General features: G+C 43.0%; 1 protein-coding gene across 4 annotated transcripts; it reads right to left on the bottom strand.

The window, feature by feature from the left end:
- Positions 1–1230: 1230 nt before the first annotated feature.
- On the bottom strand, positions 1231–21004 carry LOC120020197. 4 transcript variants are annotated; one of them, XM_038963700.1, is made up of 12 exons: positions 20915–21004; positions 16956–17042; positions 9845–9913; positions 9251–9327; positions 7905–8044; positions 7641–7776; positions 7457–7562; positions 6794–7139; positions 6454–6592; positions 4748–4856; positions 2706–2781; positions 1231–2585 (listed from the first exon to the last, which is right to left on the bottom strand). In XM_038963700.1, exons 1-12 carry the CDS (start codon positions 20965–20967, stop codon positions 2505–2507), a joined length of 1419 nt encoding a protein of 472 aa, XP_038819628.1. In that variant the 5' UTR covers positions 20968–21004; the 3' UTR covers positions 1231–2504. The 4 variants fall into 4 exon arrangements, with proteins under 4 accessions (XP_038819628.1, XP_038819630.1, XP_038819629.1 ...); XM_038963702.1 differs by having other exon boundaries at positions 9845–9870; positions 16956–17044; positions 20915–21003; XM_038963701.1 differs by having other exon boundaries at positions 9845–9905; positions 16956–17044; positions 20915–21003.
- Positions 21005–21652: the final 648 nt, after the last annotated feature.

The raw sequence follows: 21652 nt of genomic DNA on the forward strand, positions 1-21652 counted from the left end.
TCTAATGCATGTTTCAGTGTTATTTGCCTCGAAGCGAGCATAGAAGTAGTTTAGCTTGTCTGGTACGCTCGTGTCACTGGAAGCTCTCAGCTGTGCTTCCCTTTGTAGTCTGTAATGGTTTGCAAGCCCTGCCACATCCGACGAGGGTCAGAGCTGGTGTAGTACGATTCCATCTTAGTCCTGTATTGATACTTTGCCTGTTTGATGGTTCGTCGGAGGGCATAGCGGGATTTCTTATAAGCTTCCAGGTCCCACTCCTTGAAAGCGGCAGCTCTAGCCTTTAGCTATGTGCGGATGTTGCCTGTAATCCATGGCTTCTGGTTGGGGTATGTACGTACTGTCACTGTGGGGACAGTATGTACATCATCAATGCACTTATTGATGACTGATGTGGTGTACTCCTCAATGCCATCGGAGGAATCCCGGAACATATTCCAGTCTGTGCTAGCAAAACAGTCCTGTAGCTTAGCATCTTCTTCATCTGAGTACAGTAACACACTCACTGTCATTTGCTGTTGTTATTTTGTCCACTAGGTTGAGACACTGTCATTTCAGTATTTGACCCCCAGACTAGTTTGAATTTGCCCTAGACAATCATATCGGAGGTCAGTTTTGCATTGTTGGTAATTGGTCAAATGATGGGCAACTTCTACCTGGAGCATAAATGACCCCTGTTGGTACCGTCATAACCTCTGACCTTTTACGTTAATGTCATTGTGAAGCAGGTCACAACCCTTACAAGTGCACACCAACTGTTGAGGGTTATCAAAGTATTCCACCTCTTCCCTCACTTTTCGGTAATGTCCACATAATTTGCCATGAGCTTGTTACTACAGTCATGGGGGAGCAGACAGCTAAGGGGCCGCAGAGCCTCTTGTGGATGATGCTACTCCGCAGTAGAAGCTAAGCACATAAGGACAATGCATGTCCATGTCATATGCTTAGCTTCTACTTTGGAGTAGTATCCACTTACACCAGGGGTTCCCAAACGTTTTTGGACCGCGAACCCCACCATGTCACAAACAAAGTTATGTAATCAACAGCCAATGTTTACTTTTTTCATTTGGGCTAGGACAATATTACAAATCAGTCTGACAGTACTTTTTACTATTTCAATCTGAAGGAAGCATTTTTTTTTTGGAATACATCATCAAGGTCAATCATTTTTCCTGACGATATGACCTGTTAGGTTCTAAACAAACAGAGTAAAAACTGAAACGGATGACTAGGAAAAGCTCAAACCAAGTTTATTCCCCCACTGGGTCAAACGTCAAACAGCCGCAAAGACAAAAACATGTTTACACAAGCACATATCTTTATAACCTCGTACTAGGAGGTGTCACCTCCTTGCATATCTAGACAGCCAACATCACTGTTGCTAGTCAGGAACTAAATTGGTTCCTCTCACTGGTGTAGTTATGGCCCGCCTCCTACTAGAACCTTTGTAGGCATGCAAGTCTGCGTGTGTGACAGGACTATTCCTTCTCACTTCATCTGACCTCGGACCGAATTTCTCACTCCTCCCTAATCCACAGCTGTCCTACTTTACCATTGACTGAAACCAGACTGTTGCCCTTTGCCTCCCTCCATAGGACCCACTGATTAACTTTCCATACACCTAGTTCTTATCCGCCATTTACCCAAACATATACATTCATTGTACATGTCAAGTCATCAATAATTTATAGTATGTAACATGAATAAGTATATTTCAAGCTAGAATCCAACATATCTGACCAAGGAAACTGCTTGTGTAATGGTGCGATTAAATTGTTAAATTCCTGCATAAAATTGGTATTATGCCACCTCCTGGTGGATTAGTGTGTTTACATTCTCTAATACACTCAGTGATAAAAGTATGGGATTCTGGGTAATCCACAGCAAATTTATGGAGATTTGCTGTGGGTGAGTTGAAAATGGAATGGTCCTGAGATAGAAATGTACAATGTTGACATTACATCAAAAAATCCACATTGTAAAATGAGCAATGTGAGCAATTTATGTTATTAGCAACTAATGTTGTTGGTTTGGCGTCAAATAAGCCACTCTTTATATGTTATTTGCCATGTGGGTTTTATGCTAGTTAAAGTTCCCTCTTTGAAGTTGGTAGCTAACTGGAGAATGCATCTTCTTTAGGAGTGCTGTTTATATTCCGTCTACTACTCATCATTCATCCATACTGTGTGTGTGTCCCATCATCGCAGCTTTGGAAATAAAAGAACTATCCATCCATTACTCCTTCCTGTGTTGACTCGCGGACTTGAGGGGCGGGACCAGGAAGGTCACACTTGCCCTACAAGCACACACTCTCCTTGTCCTACTTCTTGTAGATCTGAAAGAACCGGATAGGTATTAATAAATAATAATGACTGCATCTTGACCTCTGATAGGCTAAGGGGATCCTTCTTACAGATCGGCCTAGGGGCTAACGATGACAGGGCTTTAAACAGCCGAGCAAAGCCGTCTGATCCCGCAAGCTTCAGTCTGCTGTTTACAAGGCTACTTTAAAAACAGGCCATATTGACAGGTGTTTCCTCAGCTTCCTCCACCACAGTGATCTCCTCAACACATTTGGACGGCAGGACCTGAGGGACAAACGGTGCAAACCAGAAGGAGAGGAGTTTTGTTAGCTCCACAAGAGAGGGAATATGATAGTTTACAAAAGTAAACATAAATGTTTCTGCTCTGTGCGTGTGTTTATTCACCTGAAGTAGGTCGTCTCTCTCCAAGAGGTGTTTAATCTTCAGTGGGGGACCAGGGATGGGGGGAAACAGACGTTCCCTGAACACACACACACCACAGTCATTCAGGGAATCACACCACTAATACCATGGCGTTATATCATTACATTTAAACCGTATACTGTTTTCATATTGTTCTTGCCAGTTACTGTTCAACCACACAGGAATTTGTCTTCCCCTTTCTGTTGTTTTCTAAGAATAAATGGGTGTTTTCCACCTCTTGTTGGAAGGAAGTTCTGTTTCACTGTGAAAATGTGTGCGGTCTGTAGACAGATGCTAAAATCTAACACCTCTGCCCTTATTCTATTAATACGTTGTCGTCTTCTCTCTATCTTTCTCTGGGTGTCTATTTTTTGTAAATGTTTCGTTTCTCTCTGGTCCCTCCCATTCTCTCGGTTTCCTTCTCTCTTTCTCAGTCGCTCTCCGTTTCTCTCTGCTGCTCTGTCGCTCTCTGTCGCTGCTCCGCTTCTCTCTGCTTCTCTTTACTCTCTCAGTTTCTCAGTTGCTCTCTTTCTCAGTTTCTCAGTTGCTCTCTTTCTCAGTTGCTCGCTCTGCTCTCTCTCGTTGGAAGGAAGTGCAGTGTCACTGTGAAAATGTGTGCGGTCTGTAGACAGAAGCTAGAATCTAACACCTCTGCACTTACTCTATTAATACGTTGTCTTAATGTCAGTGTCTCTGTCTCTCTGCGTCTCTCTGCGTCTCTCTGCGCCCTCTGCGCCTCTCTGCGCCTCTCTGCGCCTCTCTGCGTCTCTTTGCACGCTCGCGGCCTCTGAGCAAAGAGACTGTGCTCTCTCAGCATCTCTCTGCTCTCAGTGGCTCTGCGTCTCTGCTCTCAGTGGCTCTCAGCGGCTCTTTGCTCTCAGGGTCCCTTTGCTCTCAGGGTCCCTTTGCTCTCAGGGTCCCTTTGCTCTCAGGGTCCCTTTGCTCTCAGGGTCTCTGCGTCCCTTTGCTCTCAGGGTCTCTGCGTCCCTTTGCTCTCAGGGTCTCTGCGTCCCTTTGCTCTCAGGGTCTCTGCGTCTCTTTGCTCGCTCTGCGTCTCTTTGCTCGCGGCCTCTGAGCAAAGAGACTGTGCTCTCTCAGCGTCTCTCTGCTCTCAGTGTCTGCGTCTCTCTGCTCTCAGTGGCTCTGCGTCTCTCTACTCTCAGTGGCTCAGCGTCTCTTTGCTCTCAGTGGCTCTGCGTCTCTCTGCTCTCAGTGGCTCTGCGTCTCTCTGCTCTCAGTGGCTCTGCGTCTCTCTGCTCTCAGTGGCTCTGCGTCTCTCTGCTCTCAGTGGCTCTGCGTCTCTCTGCTCTCAGTGGCTCTGCGTCTCTCTGCTCTCAGTGGCTCTGCGTCTCTCTGCTCTCAGTGGCTCTGCGTCTCTTTGCTCGCTCTGCGTCTCTTTGCTCGCTCTGCGTCTCTTTGCTCGCTCTGCGTCTCTCTGCTCTCAGTGGCTCTGCGTCTCTCTGCTCTCAGTGGCTCTGCGTCTCTCTGCTCTCAGTGGCTCTGCGTCTCTCTGCTCTCAGTGGCTCTGCGTCTCTCTGCTCTCAGTGGCTCTGCATCTCTTTGCTCGCTCTGCATCTCTTTGCTCGCTCTGCGTCTCTTTGCTCGCTCTGCGTCTCTTTGCTCGCTCTGCGTCTCTTTGCTCGCTCTGCGTCTCTCTGCTCTCAGTGGCTCTGCATCTCTTTGCTCGCTCTGCGTCTCTTTGCTCGCTCTGCGTCTCTTTGCTCGCTCTGCGTCTCTTTGCTCGCTCTGCGTCTCTTTGCTCGCTCTGCGTCTCTTTGCTCGCTCTGCGTCTCTTTGCTCGCTCTGCGTCTCTTTGCTCGCTCTGCGTCTCTTTGCTCTCAGTGGCTCTGCGTCTCTTTGCTCTCAGTGGCTCTGCGTCTCTTTGCTCTCTCAGTGTCTGTGTCTCTTTGCTCTCAGTGGCTCTGCGTCTCTCTGCTCTCAGTGTCTGTGTCTCTTTGCTCTATGTGTGTCTGTGTCTCTTTGCTCTCTGTGTCTCCTCCCTCCCCATGAACCCAACAGAATACCTCTGGAGTCTGATCAGCAGCAGCAGAGCCAGGAGGATCATGGGTATCCCCAGAGTGATGCCAACAACAACAGTGTTCAGATGATTGTGTGATTCAGACGGGGCCACCGCTGCACACACACACACACACAGCAGTGTAAATATAAACCAACAGAAAAGACTGCTCAATCAAATTTTAAAAAAATATTAAAAATAGATTAGAGGTCGACCGATTAATTAATTAGGGCCGATTTCAAGTTTTCACAATAAATCGGTAATCGGCATTTGTGGACGCCGATTATGGCAGATTACATTGCACTCCACGAGGAGACTACGTGGCAGGCTGACCACCTGTTACGCGAGTGCAGCAAGGAGCCAAGGTAAGTTGCTGGCTAGCATTAAACTTATCTTATAAAAAAAAACAATCAATCTTAACATAATCACTAGTTAACTAGTTGATGATATTACTAGTTTAACTAGCTTGTCCAGCGTTGCATATAATCAATAGGGTGCCTGTTTATCATCGAATCACAGCCTACTTCGCCAAAAGGATGATGATTTAAAAGCGCATTCGCGGAAAAAAAGCACACTCTTTGCACCAATGTACCTAACCATAAGGCCCTGATGTTTAAAATCAATACACAAGTATATTTTTTAAAACCTGCATATTAGTTAAAATAAATTAATGTTTGCAGGCAATATTAACTAGTGAAATTGTGTCACTTCTCTTGCGTTCTGTGCAAGCAGAGTCAGGGTAGATGCAGCCGTTTGGGCCGCCGGGCTCGTTGCGAACTGTGTGAAGACCATTTCTTCCGAACAAAGACCGTAATTAATTTGCCAGAATTTTACATAATTATGACATAACATTGAAGGTTGTGCAATGTAACAGCAATATTTAGACTTAGGGATGCCACCCGTTCGATAAAATACGGAACGGTTCCGTATTTCACTGAAAGAATAAACGTTTTGTTTTCGAAATGATAGTTTCCGGATTTTACCATATTAATGACCCAAGGCTCGTATTTCTGTGTGTTTATTATATTATAATTAAGTCTATGATTTGATATTTGATAGAGCAGTCTGACTGAGCGGTGGTAGGCAGCAGCAGGCTCGTAAGCATTCATTCAAACAGCACTTCCTGCGTTTGCCAGCAGCTCTTCGCAATGCTTGAAGCACAGCTCTGTTTATGACTTCAAGCCTATCAACTCCCGAGATTAGGCTGGCAATACTATAGTGCCTATAAGAAGATCCAATAGTCAAAGGTATATGAAATACAAATGGTATAGAGAGAAATAGTCCTATAATTCCTATAATAACTACAACCTAAAACTTAACTGGGAATATTGAAGACTCATGTTAAAAAGAACCACCAGCTTTCATATGTTCTCATGTTCTGAGCAAGGAACTTAAACGTTAGCTTTCTTACATGGCACATATTGCACTTTTACTTTCTTCTCCAACACTGTTTTTGCATTATTTTAACCAATTTGAACGTTTCATTATTTATTTGAGACTAAATTCATTTTATTTATGTGTTATATTAAGTTAAAATAAAAGTTAATTCAGTATTATTGGAATTGTCATTATTACAAATATATATAAAAATCGTCCGATTAATCGGTATCGGCTTTTTTTTGGTCCTCCAATTATCGGTATCGGCGTTGAAAAATCATAAACGGTCGACCTCTAATCCAGATGTCATTATAATATTGATGACTGCGGACTCACTGATGATGTTGCTCCAGCTGCTCCAGTGTTCAGATCCTCTGCAGTCACTATTCTTCCTCACCCTCATCTTCACGTCGTACCGTTGTGTGTGGTCCAGGTTGGTCTCATTGTATGTCAGTCCCTCTGTAAAGCTCCTCACCTAACAAGACACATATACAAATAGCCTCTTAATAAAAACAGGGCCTCCACTGAGTTAGACAACTCTCTGGTATACTCATCTATTTTTTTACCTAACACTTATTTTTCTTAAAACTCCATTGTTGGTTAAGGGCTTATAAGTAAGCTTTTCACTGTAAGGTCTAAACCTGTTGCCAAATACAATTTGATTTGATAGTATTACCAGGTCATTGATCTGGAGCTGGTAGCGGAAGCATCTAGGTGTGGTGCTGGACGGGAGACCCCACTGCACCAGCAGACCCTCCTCTCTGACCCAGGCAGTGATGTTGGGTGGCGGGCGCAGTACTTCAATATCTATGGTGTCCATTTTATTGGTGTAGATGCAGCACACGTCAGGGCGTGACACTTTGAAAGTCAGACTCAAAGAGGTGACGCCGTCACCCACACTGCCTTGGCAGACAGCAGACACATCTCGAACCACACCGCCAGGCCATCCCTGGGCTCCCTGGCCTCCCATGACCTCAGAGACACAGTCCACACTGGAGATTCTCTCATTGTTCCTACACACACTGATATTCACACACACACACACACACACACACACACACACACACACACACACACACACACACACACACACACACACACACACACACACACACACACACACACACACACACACACACACACACCCCAGCACTTATAGCAGACACCTTAATTAAAGGTGGGTGTCATGTACTAAAATTAGATTGCAATTTTATTATACTGTAAAATGGTAATTGCACAGTAATAACCAATAAATTGACAAGCTTCTACTATCACATTAAATAATTGTTGCTAAGCCTTTCATTTTCTGTGTGTCTTGGATATTGTGGGAGGGGCTTACGAGACAGAGGCAGAGGCAGAGGATTGGCTGTCATTGGAGAGATCATGGAATTTCCAGGAGCAGTTGAGTTGATTGGTTGGGTAGATAAGACAGAGGGGCAGTCCACCTAGAGTTACAGAGAGGGTTCAGTGAGTGTGCATGCGTGTGTGAGTGTGTGTTTGGGTCTTTGTGCGTTTTGTCTTACTGGGTGATAGGTTGCAGGGGTGAATGGTGGTGTCATTGCTGGTGTCAATGTCAGTGTCTTCATAGTCCTCGTTGCCTTCATAGTCCTCGCTCTGAACCAGCTGCATAACACCATGAGAATCCCTCTGGTACACTCTCTGGCGCATCAGAGACAGAAAAAGAAAGTGCGAGTGAGATTTGTTTTTTTAAGAGACAAAGAGATTGTAAATCTAAAATGGTTTGAGAAAGGGCCATTAGAGACCACAGACTATCATAGTGATCTCACTTCTCTGTAATCCGTCTCGTCATCCTGACAGGGGTAGAAGGGAGGCGGTTCTTGGTTCTGGTCATCCAGCCCTATAGTAACCGTCCCAGCAGTCAACCCTTCTGTGCTCTCAGAGAAACTTGTTTCAGTCGTTTGAGTTACTGTCAGACAGAAACAGAAATAGAGCTCAGTATGGTCACACACTACAGGGTAACAGTTTTGGGGAAGCTACTCCGAAATCATAGTTACTCATAGTTACAATTACTTCACACTAGAAGTTAAGTTACGTTAAAGATACCCTTAGAAACTGACTGTACAAAACATGACAGACTGACCAGGTGAATCTGGGTGAAAGCTCTGATCCCTTTTTGATGTCACTTGTTAAATCCACCTCAAATCAGTGTAGATGAAGGGGATGAGATAGGTTAAAGAAGGATTTTAGGAAGGTGTTCTTAATGTTTTGTACACTCAGTGTAGTTTAATTAAGTAAAGCTACATTGAAAAAGCAGTTCATTACATCCAAGCTACTTTGGGGAAAAAATGATCATATCTAAATCTGAAATGTCATAGACTACAAAAACACATCACTCTGGGGTCAGGTGTTAAATGTTCAATGCTGCCATTTATTTTATCTCAATATCAAATCATTTCTGGGTAACAATTAAGTACTTCAATTTAATTGAAAGCAATCACAGCAGTCAAAAATAAACAAAAATAGCTTCTTAGTGAAGAGCAATTTCTCAAGCAATAATTTTGCTAGGAGTGTCTGGGAGTGGGGAGGGGAAAACTGAAAACTAGGAGAGGTTTGGAACTCTTTCTTATTGGTCTATCAAACTAATTTAATGCATGTTGATGTCACCAGACAGGCCAAAACTCCATCCCACCAAAACAGGGACAAATTTCAGGTGGTCTTTTCAAACAAACAGCTCTTAATTTTCACAATTTCACAGTATTTTTTCATCCTCATATTGTGGAAATATATGTCAAACACAGGAAAATCACATTTGACTGCACTCGATCTTTAACAAAATGTGTAATTTTACCTATTATTAATAAAGACAAAAGCTGTTTCAAGTGAGAAATAGGCAGTTCTGAACCTGAAAAAGAAACAAAATTCTTGCCTATTTGCAACAACAACAAAAAAGTGTGTAGTTCCAAAAGTTAGCTACTTCACTACATGGCAAAAAAAGTTAACTACTGAAAACACTACCATGATTTGAATTGATTGGAATTCAACTTCCACCAAGCTACTGCAAAATGTTGTTGAATTACTAGTTGATCTAAATGTAATTCGCTACTCTCCAACACTACAGGGTAAACGCATGTAAGGATGACACACACACACACACATTCACATTATCACTCACCTTTCTCTGCTCTCCCAAGGGAATGCAGCACCACAGCACAGACCCAGAGGACCACCAGATATAGCCCCATTGCAAACCTGGGGGGGGGGGGGGGCAAACACACAGATATCACACCATGATAAAAACCTGACTACTTCAGCATCCTAACTCTGACCAGATGAGCTTATATGGTCATAACTGTCCTCCTATATTTGCTCTTTTCAGTATTATGTCTCTCTGATCAGCTACCCAGGAAAGGGCTGAAAATAGCCCATATCGATATATGTTGCCTTAGAGATTATGTTAATGAAAATCAATAATTTGCTAACATCAGATAACATTTTTATTAGACACTTATGAGAGTTAATTAGATAATTAATTTGATGATACAGCAGTAGCAATACAAGGATATAACATCTACAGAAGAGACAGAAATGCTTATGAGGGAGGTGTTGCTGTATATATTCAGAGCCATATCTGTCACGCCCTGACTTTAGTTATATTTGTTTCCTGTTTTGTGTTGTTGCACCTTTCAGAACTGTTTCGATTTTCGTTGTTTCACTTTGTTATTTTGTATTTCGTGTTCAGTTATAATAAATTAACATGGACACTTACCACGCTGCGTTTTGGTCCGATCTTTCCTGTTCCTCAGATGAAGAAGATCGTTTCAATATCCCTGTAATGCTTAGAGAAGATCTTATGTCAAGTCTTATTGAAGTGTTGTGGTTGCTGGTTCACTTGGCACATCTAAAGCCTTTTCTTTTGGGGTGTTGCTATAGGCCACCAAGTGCTAACAGTCAGCTAACGGTCAGTATCTAATAATAATGTGTGAAATGCTTGATAGTGTATCTGATGTAAACAGAGAGGTCTACTTTCTTGGGGACCTGAATATTGACTGGTTTTCATCAAGCTGTCCGCTCAAGAGGAAGCTTCTTACTGTAACCAGTGCCTGTAATCTGGTTCAGGTTATTAATCAACCTACTTGGGTGTTTACAAACACTACAGGAACAAGATCATCCACATGTATCGATCACATTTTCACTAATGCTGTAGAACTTTGTTCTTAAGCTGTATCCGTACCCATTGGATGCAGTGATCACAATTATAGTGGCTATATCCAGGAAATGTCACGACTTCCACCGAAGGTGGCTCCCCTGTTCTATGAAGCCAAGATCAATGGTATAAAGAATAATGGAAAAACTTGAGTACTTTAAATGAAATTATGGGCAAAAAGACAAATTCAACCCCATCTTTCATCAAATCAGATGGCTTATTCGTCACAAAACCATTTGATGTTGCCAATTATTTGAATGATTATTTAATTGGCAAAGTGGGCAAACTTAGGCAGGAAATGCCAACAACGAACAGTGAGCAATTGTATTCATGCATAAAAAATACAAATAATGAAAGAAAAGCATTGCAAGTTTTTGAATTTTGTAAAGATAAATGTGGGAGAGGTGGAAAAATTATTGTTATCAATCAATAATGACAAACCTCCTGGCATTGACAACTTAGATGGACAGCTACTGAGGATGGTAGCTGGCTTCAGCCACTCCTGTCATATTTTTAATCTGAGCCTAGAGGAAAGGCTTTGTCCTCAGGCCTGGAGGGAAGCCAAAGTAATTCCGCTACCCAAGAGTGGTAAAGCGGCCTTTACTGGTTCTAACAGCAGACCTATAAGCTTGCTGCCAGCTCTTAGCAAACTGTTGACCAAATACAATGCTATATCTCTGTAAACAAATTAAGACTTTCAGCATGCTTATAGAGAAGGGCACTCAACATGTACTGCACAGACAAACTGCCGATGATTAGTTGAAAGAAATTGATAAGATTGTGGGAGCTGTACTGTTAGATTTCAGTGCAGCCTTTGATATTATTGACCATAACCTGTTGTTGAAAGAACTTGTGCTATGGCTTTTCAACCTCTGCCATAATGTGGATTCAGAGCTTTCTTTAATGAAAGCTTCTCTAATGTCAAACATGTAAAGTGTGGTTAACGGCAGGGCAGCTCTAGGCCCTCTTTTCTATTTTTACCAATGACCTGCCACTGGCATTAAACAAAGCATGCGTGTCCATGTATGCTGATGATTCAACCACATACACATCAGCAACCACAGCGAATGAAGTCACTGAAACCCTTAACAAAGAGTTGCAGTCTGTTTTGGAATGGGTGGCCAGTAATAAACTGGTCCTGAACATCTCTAAAAAATAAAAGTATGAACCAAGATGGCGTAGAAGTGGGGATGTCTGTTTTGATTGTCTTGTCCCATCCCTTGTATATATCGTTTTTCTTCGTATATATTTAATATATATTTGTGTTCTTTTTTTAAAATCTCATTTTTTATCTAATTTTCCATCTACGGACTGAACATACTCTCCTGCAACCCGCCTCACACAATGTGGTATGGATCTGCTATTTTTACACTTTTGAACAAGAACCCCCTTCTGAAGCTAGCCAGCTAACTAGCTACTAGTTAGCCTGGAGCTAGCCTCGAACAAGGCCCATGTCCCGGCTAGCCGAAGAGATTCCATCAAGCAATCCCTGGGATTCAATTACCTCTTTTGCCAATTGGCCTGGACCCTTTGCTGCCGACATGGAGCCCCGCCGATCCATCACGATTGGTCTGCCGACATAACTGTCCGAGGGGGTTTTTCAACAAACTCTCCCATAGCGACATCTCCCTGAGGCCCATCTGCTAGCCTGCTGTTAGCCCCGGCCTGCTAGCTGTCTGAATCGCCGTGCCTCCAGCTCCCCTAGCTACTCACTGGACCCTTTGATCACTCGGCTACACATGCCTCTCCCTAATGTCAATATGCCTTGTCTATTGCTGTTTTGGTTAGACATTTTTGTCTTATATCACTGTAGAGCCTCCAGCCCTGCTCAATATTCCTTAGAAAGCCCTTATGTTCCACCCCCCACACATGCGGTGACCGCACCTGGCTTAAATGGTGCCTCTAGAGACAAAACCTCTCTCATCATCACTCAATGCCTAGGCTTACCTCCACTGTACTCACATCCTACCATACCTTTGTCTGTACATTATGCCATGAATCTATTCTTCCGCGCCCAGAAACCTGCTCTTTTACTCTCTGTTCCGAACGCACTAGACGATCAGTTTTTTTAGCCTTTAGCCGTACTCTTATCCTACTCCTCCTTTTTTCCTTTGGTGATGTAGAGGTTAACCCAGGCCCTGCAGCCCCCAGCTTCACTCCCATTTCCCAGGCGCTCTCATTTGTTGACTTCTGTAACCTTAAAAGCATTGGTTTCATGTATGTTAACATTAGAAGCCTCCTCCCTAAGTTTGTTTTATTCACTGCTTTAGCACACTCCGCCAACTTGGATGTCCTAGCTGTGTCTGAATCCTGGCTTAGGAAGGCCACCAAAACCCCAGAAATTTCCATCCCTAACTATAACATTTTCCAACAAGATAGAACTGCCAAAGGGGGCGGAGTTGCAATATACTGCAGAGATAGCCTGCACAATTCTGTCATACTATCCAGGTCTGTGCCCAAACAATTTGAGCTTCTACTTTTAAAAATCCACCTTTACAGAAACAAGTCTCTCACCGTTGCCGCTTGTTTATAGGCCCCCAGTTGTGCCCTGGACAACATATGTGAATTGATCACCCCCCATCTATCTTCAGAGTTCGTACTGTTAGGTGACCTAAACTGGGACATGCTTAACACCCCGGCAGCCCTACAATCTAAGCTAGATGCCCTCAATCTCACACAAATCATCAAGGAACCCTAAATCCGTAACCATACCCTCATAGATATCATCCTGACCAACCTGCCCTCTAAATACACCTCTGCTGTCTTCAACCAGGATCTCAGCAATCACTGCCTCATTGCCTGCGTGCGTAATGGGTCCGGGGTCAAATGACCACCCCTCATCACTGTCAAACGCTCCCTAAAACACTTCAGCGAGCAGGCCTTTCTAATCGACCTGGCCCGGGTATCCTGGAAGGATATTAACCTCATCCCGTCAGTAGAGGATGCCTGGTTGCGCTTCAAAAGTGCTTTCCTCTCCATCTTAAATAAGTATGCCCCATTCAAAAAATGTATAACTAAGAACAGATATAGCCCTGGTTCACCCCAGACTTGACTGCCCTTGACCAGCACAAAACATCCTGTGGCGTTCTGCATTAGCATCAAATAGCCCCCGCGATACGCAACTTTTCAGGGAAGTCAGGAACCAATACACTCAGTCAGTTAGGAAAGCTAAGGATAGCTTTTTCAAACAGAAATTTGCTTGCTGTAGCACTAATTACAAAAAGTTTTGGGTCACTGTAAAGTCGGTGGAGAATAAGAGCACCTCCTCCCAGCTCCCAGCTGCCCACTGCACTGAGGATAGGAAACACTGTCACCACCGATAAATATACGATCATCGATAATTTCAATAAGCATTTCCCCCCCCCCCCCCCCCCCCCCCTCCGCCCCGCTTCTCCTTCACCCAAATCCAGCTGATGTTCAATCTGGACCCTCTCTTTGTAAAATGATCAGACGAAATTGTTGCAACCCCTATTACTAGCCTATTCAACCTCTCTTTTGTAAGGTCTGAGATCCCCAAAGATTGGAAAGCTGCCGCGGTCATCCCTCTCTTCAAAGGGGGAGACACTCTAGACCCAAACTGTTATAGACCTATATCCATCCTGCCCTGCCTTTCTAAAATCTTCGAAAGCCAATTTAACAAAAAGATCACCGACCATTTCGAATCCCATCGTACCTTCTCCACTATGCAATCTGGTTTCCGAGCTGGTCACGGGTGCACCTCAGCCACGCTCAAGGTCCTAAACGATATCATAACCTCCATCGATAAAAGACAGTACTGTGCAGCCTTCTTGATCGACCTGGCCAAGGCTTTCAACTCTGTCAATCACCGCATCCTTATCGGCAGACTCAATAGCCTTGGCTTCTCAAATGACTGCCTCGCCTGGCTCACCAACTACTTCTCAGAGTTCAGTGTGTCAAATCAGGGGGGGCCTGTTGTCTGGACCTCTGGCAGTCTCTATGGGGGGGCCACAGGGTTCAATTCTCGGGCCGACTCATTTCTCTGTATATATCAATGATGTCGCTCTAGCTGCTGGTGATTCTCTGATCCACCTCTACGCAGACGACACCATTCTGTATACATCTGGCCCTTCTTTGGACATTGTGCTAACAAACCTCCAAACGAGCTTCAACGCCATACAACACTCCTTCCGTGGCCTCCAACTGCTTTTAAATGCAAGTAAAACTAAATGCATGCTCATCAACCGATTGCTGCCCGCACCCTCCCACCTGACTAGCATCACTACTCTGGACGGTTCTGACCTAGAATATGTGGACACCTACAAATACCTAGGTGTCTGGTTAGACTGTAAACTCTCCTTCCAGACTCACACTAAGCATCTCCAATCCAAAATGAAATCTAGAATCGGTTTCCTATTTCGCAACAAAGCCTCCTTCACTCATGCCACCAAACATACCCTCGTAAAACTGACTTTCCTACCAATCCTGGACTTCGGCGATGTCATTTACAAAATAGCCCCTGGATGTAGTCTATCACAGTGCCATCCGTTTTATCACCAAAGCCCCATATACTACCCACCACTGCGACCTGTATGCTCTCGTTGGCTGGCCCTCACTACATATCTGTCGCCAAACCCACTGGCTCCAGGTCATCTAAGTCTTTGCTAGGTAAAGCCCCGCCTTATCTCAGCTCACTGGTCACCATAGCAACACCCACCCGTTGCACGCGCTCCAGCAGGTATATTGCACTGGTCATCTCCAAAGCCAACACTTCCCTTGGCCGCCTTTCCTTCCAGTTCTTTGCTGCCAATGACTGGAACAAATTGCAAAAATCACTGAAGCTGGAGTCTTATATCTCCCTCTCTAACTTTAAGCATCAGCTGTCTGAGGAGCTTACCGATCACTGTACCTGTACACAGCCAATCTGTAAATAGCACACCCGACTACCTCATCCCCATATTATTACTTACCTTCTTGCTCTTTTGCACCCCAGTATCTCTACTTGCACATCATCAATTGCACATTCTATCACTCCAGTATTAATGCTAAATTGTAATTATTTTCGCCTCAGGGCCTATGTATTGCCTGCCTCCCTACTCTTCTACATTTGCACACAGATTTTTCTATTTTTTATTGACTGCATGTTTGTTTATGTGTAACTCTGTGTTGTTTTTTTTGTTGCACTGATTTGCTTTATCTTGGCCAGGTCGCAGATGTAAATGAGAACTTGTTCTCAACTGGCCTACCTGGTTAAATAATGGTGAAATAAAAAATGTATTTAAAAAAATTGTATTTGGTACAAATGATTCCTTAAGTTCAAGACCTCAGCTAAATCTGGTAATGAATGGTGTGGCTGTTGAACAAGTTGAGACTAAATTACTTGGCGTTACCTTAGATTGTAAACTGTCATGGTCAAAACATATAGATTCAATGGTTATAAAGATGGGGAGGGGTCTGACCGTAATAAAGAGATGCTCTGCTTTTTTGACACCACACTCCAAAAAGCAAGATCTGCAGGCTTTAGTTTTGTCTAATCTTGATTATTGTCCAGTCGTGTGGTCCTTTGCTGCAAGGAAAGATCTAGTTAAGCTGCAGCTGGACCAGAACAGAGCGGCATGTTTTGCTCTTAATTGTAATCAGAGGGCTGATATAAATACTACGCATGCCAGTCTCTTGGCTAAGAGTTGAGACTGACTGCATCACTTATTTTTTATAAGAAACAATGTGTTGAAAACCCCAAATTAGTCAACTTACACACAGCTCTGACACACTTATCCCACCTGGGGTCTTTTCACAGTTCCCAAATCCAGAACAAATTCAAGAAAGCATACAGTATTATATAGAGCCCTTATTGCATGGAACTTCCTTCCATCCATCCATCTCATATTGCTCAAATAAACAGCAAACCTGGTTTCAAAAAACAGATAAAGCAACAGCTCGCAGCACAACGCCTCCCCCCCATTTGACCTAGATAGTTTGTGTGTATGTATTGATATGTAGGCTACGTGTGCCTTTAATTTTTTTATGTAATTCAGTCCTTGAGCAGTTCTTGTCTATTGATGTTCTGTATTATGTCATTCTGTATTATGTTTCATGTTTTGTGTGGACCCCAGGAAGAGTAGCTGCTTCTTTTGCAACAGCTAATGGGGATCCTAATAAAATCAAATAAAAACTCAAGGCACATCAGAACTTCAAAATTTAGAGGGCCACACATGTTTTACTTATTTCTACCAGGTTTAAGAGTGTTGCCTGGAGTCGTTCTTTAATCATGTCATTCCATGGGCTTTATAGCTTCTGGTAGAGGCTTCTCTGAGGTATAGATCTAAGACACCGGTGCCCCCTGTATATAGCCCCGCTGTTGTTATTTACTGCTGCTCTTTCATTATTTTCTTTCTTAAAACTGCATTTCATTGTAAGGAATGACTGTTGTATTCGGTACATGTAACAAATATAATTAGATTTTGAAGACCAGCTTAACTACATGAAATCCTTCCCCTATCCAGTACAAACCAGACTGACCTTGGATCAGCATAAAGGGAAACTTGATGATATACACACATGGGTTTTAGACAGTTGAGAAACACAAAACACTAAATTGTCCCCTTAACATTTGACATATCAAAAGTTCAAAACAGCACAAGACATGTTAGGCATAAGTGTTAATAAAGTAGAGAGGTTAGAATGATGGTCTCATATCAAGATAAAAGTAAAATACCGTTGTGTTTCACTGAGTATCTTCCTTGGTCTGGTCTTGATGCCGTCTAGTGTCAGCAGAAAGATTGTTGGCACACACACAGACTGCCTCTGGAGGGATATGTGACATTACTCATTACTGGAAGGTTGATAGACAGGAAACTACAACCAGTGGGGTATTATGTAGAAATACTTTGTAGTACAACGTCAGTAGTTTTTTGTGGCATCTGTACTTTACTATTTATATTTTTGACAACTTTTACTTCACTACATTCCTAAAGAAAATATTGTGCTTTCTACTACATAAAAAAAGTACTCGTTACATTTTGAATGCTTATCAGGACAGGAAAATGGTCTAATTCACACATTTAAAGTGAAAATCCCTGGTCATCCCTGCTGCATCTGATCTGGTGGACTCACTAAACACAAATGCTTTGTTTGTAAATGATGTGTTAGAGTGTGCCCCTGGCTATCCGTAAATTAAAAAAACTAGAATATTGTGCGTCTGGTTTGCTTAATATAAGGAATTTGAAATGATTTATACTTTTGATACTTAAGTATATTCAAAACAAAATGTATTTTCAGCAAACTTAACATATTTGTATGAACATAACAAGATTCAACATCTGAGACATAAACTGAACAAGTTCCACAGACATATGAATAATGTGTCCCTGAACAAAGGGGGGGTCAAAATCAAAAGTAACAGTCAGTATCTGTTGTGGCCACCAGCTGCATTAAGTACTGCAGTGCATCTCCTCCTCATGGACTGCACCAGGTTTGCCAGTTCTTGCTGTGAGATGTTACCTCCCTCTTTCACCATGGCAACTGCAAGTTCCAGGATATTTCTGGGGGGGAATGGCCCTAGCCCTCACCCTCCGATCCAACAGGTCCCAGACGTGCTCAATGGGATTGAGATCTGGGCTCTTCGCTGGCCATGGCAGAACACTGACATTCTTGTCTTGCTGGAAATCATGCACAGAACGAGCAGTATGGCTGGTGGCATTGTCATGCTGAAGAGTCATGTCAGGATGAGCCTGCAGGAAGGGTACCACATGAGGGAGGAGGATGTCTTCCTTGTAACGCACAGCGTTGAGATTGCCTGCAATGACAACAAGCTCAATCCGATGATGCTGTGACACACCGCCCCAGACCATGACGGACCCTCCACCTCCAAATCGATCCTGCTCCAGAGTACAGGCCTCAGTGTAACGCTCATTCCTTCAACGATAAATGCGAATCCGACCATCACCCCTGGTGAGACAAAACCGCGACTCGTCTGGGAAGAGCACTTTTTGCCAGTCCTGTCTGGTGCAGCGACGGTGGGTTTGTGCCCATAGGCGATGTTGTTGCCGGTGATGTCTGGTGAGGACCTGCCTTACAACAGGCCTACAAGCCCTCAGTCCAGCCTCTCTCAGCCTACTGCAGACAGTCTGAGCACTGATGGAGGGATTGTGCGTTCCTGGTGTAACTCGGGCAGTTGCTGTTGCCATCCTGTACCTGTCCCGCAGGTGTGATGTTCGGATGTACCGATCCTGTGCAGGTGTTGCCATCGCGAGGACGATCAGCTGTCTGTCCTATCTCCCTGTAGCTCTGTCTTAGGCGTCTCACAGTACGGACATTGCAATTTATTGCCCTGGCCACATCTGCAGTCCTCATGCCTCCTTGCAGCATGCCTAAGGCACGTTCACGCAGATGATCAAGGACCCTGGGCATATTTATTTTGGTGTTTTTCAGAGTCAGTAGAAAGGCCTCTTTAGTGTCCTAAGTTTTCATAACTGTGACCTTAATTGCCTACCGTTTGTAAGCTGTTAGTGTCTTAACGACAGTTCCACAGGTGCATGATCATAAATTGTTTATGGTTCATTTAACAAGCATGGGAAACAGTGTTTAAACCCTATGAACTAACAGGTTATAGAGCAAATTACAATTATCACAACACACAGGTTTCATTTTTTTCCTGGATTGGCTTCCCCAGTGATTTTACCCACGCACCTCTGCTGGAAGTAGGCCTAGCCTACCCACTGCTCTGTGACAGGACCCATGAAAGCTATTTTTTCACCAAGATCCATACTGTAGCCTATGTAGCCTTTTGCTTTCACCTATCCAACTACGTCACGTCAGTGGTTACTTCAAAAATGGAGGAAGAAGGGTACAAAAGGACGTTATAGAAATTCAGTCAGATCTCAAATGTTGGATGATGTGCGTATTGTTCTCTAGGTATTATTGAAGCACTGTTGGAGGTAGAAACACAAGCACTTCACTGCACCTGCAAGAACATCAAAATCTGTGTACACGACCAATCAACTTTGATTTGGTTATGAACAATGCTTGTTTTTAATTAGGCCTACAGCAAGGCCTAAGGTATTAGGCTTAGTATTTACACTGACTAAAAATATAAACTCAACATGTAATGTCTTGGTTTCATGAGCTGAAATAATAGATCCCAGAAATGTTTCATATGCACATAAAAGCTTATTTCTCTCAAATTTTGTGCATTAATGAGTTTACATCCCAATTAGTGAGCATTTCTCCTTTGCCAAGATAAGCCACTAAGGTCACTAAAATGTGCAGTTGTCACCACACAATGCCACAGACTTCTCAAGTTGAGGGAGCTTGCAATTGGCATGCTGACTGCAGGAATGTCCACCAGAGCAGTTGCCAGAGAATTGAATGTTCATCTCTCTACCATAAGCCACCTCCAATGTCATTTTTCAGAATTTGGCACTACATCCCACCAGCATCACAACCGCTGACCATATGTATGGCGTTGTGTGGGTGAGCGTTTTGCCTATGTCAACGTTGTAAACAGAGAACCCCATCGTGGCGGTGGGGTTATAGTATGGGCAGGCATAAGCTATGGACAACAAACAGAATTGCATTTTATTGATGGCAATTTGAATGCAAAGAGATACCATGATGAGATTCCACAAGGGGTACTTGAGAAGACTCATTAGACCATATGCCTACTGGTAAAATTCACGAGGGGGTACTTCAGGGGTATTCCGAGCAAAGCAAAGTGTACTTGGTGGTAAAGTAACCAAAAAAAGGTTGGGAAGCACTTGCACAGACCACCAGGGAAACCTTGCATATTATGGAGAAAAGTGACAGAATATACAGCATCTTTACACTACGTACGCAAAGTTATTAGTTGCGTGATGACGACTTTGTCCGATTGGACTGTACCTAAATTAAGGTACTCAAAGGTGGCTTTTCTGAAGGAAGCGCACGGCGAGCAAATCCCTCTACAGTAGCGGTGTGGGTAAAATCACCGGGGAAGTCAATCCATGAAAGAAAAGCCATATTACAACCTATGTTGTGATAATTGCTCTATAACCCGGTAGTTCCGCCATATTTTCATAATTCCCTGTGTCGTTTTATTGTCTCGGCCTTATGCCTAAATATCACGGAGACAATAAAACGACACAGGGAATTCTGAAAAGATGGCGGACTGAACACGGTAGATCACCTCGAGAAAAAAAACGTTATATTCCATATCGGTAAATTAGACTAAATATTAGCACTTCACAAACGGGTGGGTTATAACCTTCAATCTGGATAAGATCACAAAACAAATAAGGCTAGAGAAAAGTATCGACAAATATTACGAAAACAAGCAACAACCAAACATGACGGATAGTAAAACAGGGGAACCAATCCCGAAAAGAAAACAAGACTTTTCGACAGATACAGACGATTTAATATTTTCACCACCGGGAATGGTAAGGGTGGAAACCGATCTGTTAAAAATCAATAAATGACAAACTGGGCATACTTGAATTAGTCAGTTAGTTAAAGGAGTTGAAGGCAAGCATCGAGATGAGTGACGAAAAAGCTGCTACATTGGAGAAAGATATAAACAAGCTAAAAGTGACAGTCAATAAGATTGAAACCGATGTTAATAAACTTAAAAATGATAAAATCTTTCTGAGAGAAGCCTTACTTGACAGACTAGATCCATGAGAGAAATCAGGTACTTACTGGTGGTATCCAATAGAAAGAAGAAGTTCCTGAAGGTGTAGGGAGTTCCTCATGCCCCGTGTTCACTAGCAGATGGTACCCGCTTCCCATTCACCTTTGGGCGGCGTGGGAGGTGGTGAAAAAATATAAACTTTTCCCAACTTTTAATGCAAATCACCAGCGGTGAAATAAGTATAGCCAGTTATAATAAATGGTGAAATAAGTATAGCCAGTTGTAATTGTAATGGCTTAGCAGATAATTAGAAAAGGCGGTCAGTATTTAACTGGCTAAAATAGAAGGAATATAATAAATATTGTTTACAGGAAACTCATTCAACAATTTTTGAAAACATTTTGTTGAAAAAGGACTGGGGGGGGGGCGAAAAATATTTCTCCCATGGCAAAGAAATTCAAAAGGGGTGATGATATTAATAAACAGTAATTTTGATCCAAATGTGCAAATTGTCCAAACAGATCCTCAAGGTAGATGGATGATTTTAAATATGTTATTGGACAATAAACAGATATGGCTTATTAACCTATACAGTCCAAATAATGATGATCCACGCTTCTTTGAAAATATATCAAATAATGAATCAACCCTTCAAGCAACACAATACTCTTTTATTATGGTGGGAGATTATAATACGTTTTTTTACTGAAACAGGATCCAAGTGGTAAATATAAAGATCCAGTCCATTACACTTCCGTGTCGTGATGTAAAAATTCTAGCTAAATGCTGAGCACATAGAATTAAAA

This window comes from Salvelinus namaycush, chromosome 25 (assembly GCF_016432855.1).
Source record: "Salvelinus namaycush isolate Seneca chromosome 25, SaNama_1.0, whole genome shotgun sequence".
NCBI classification, from domain to species: domain Eukaryota; kingdom Metazoa; phylum Chordata; class Actinopteri; order Salmoniformes; family Salmonidae; genus Salvelinus; species Salvelinus namaycush.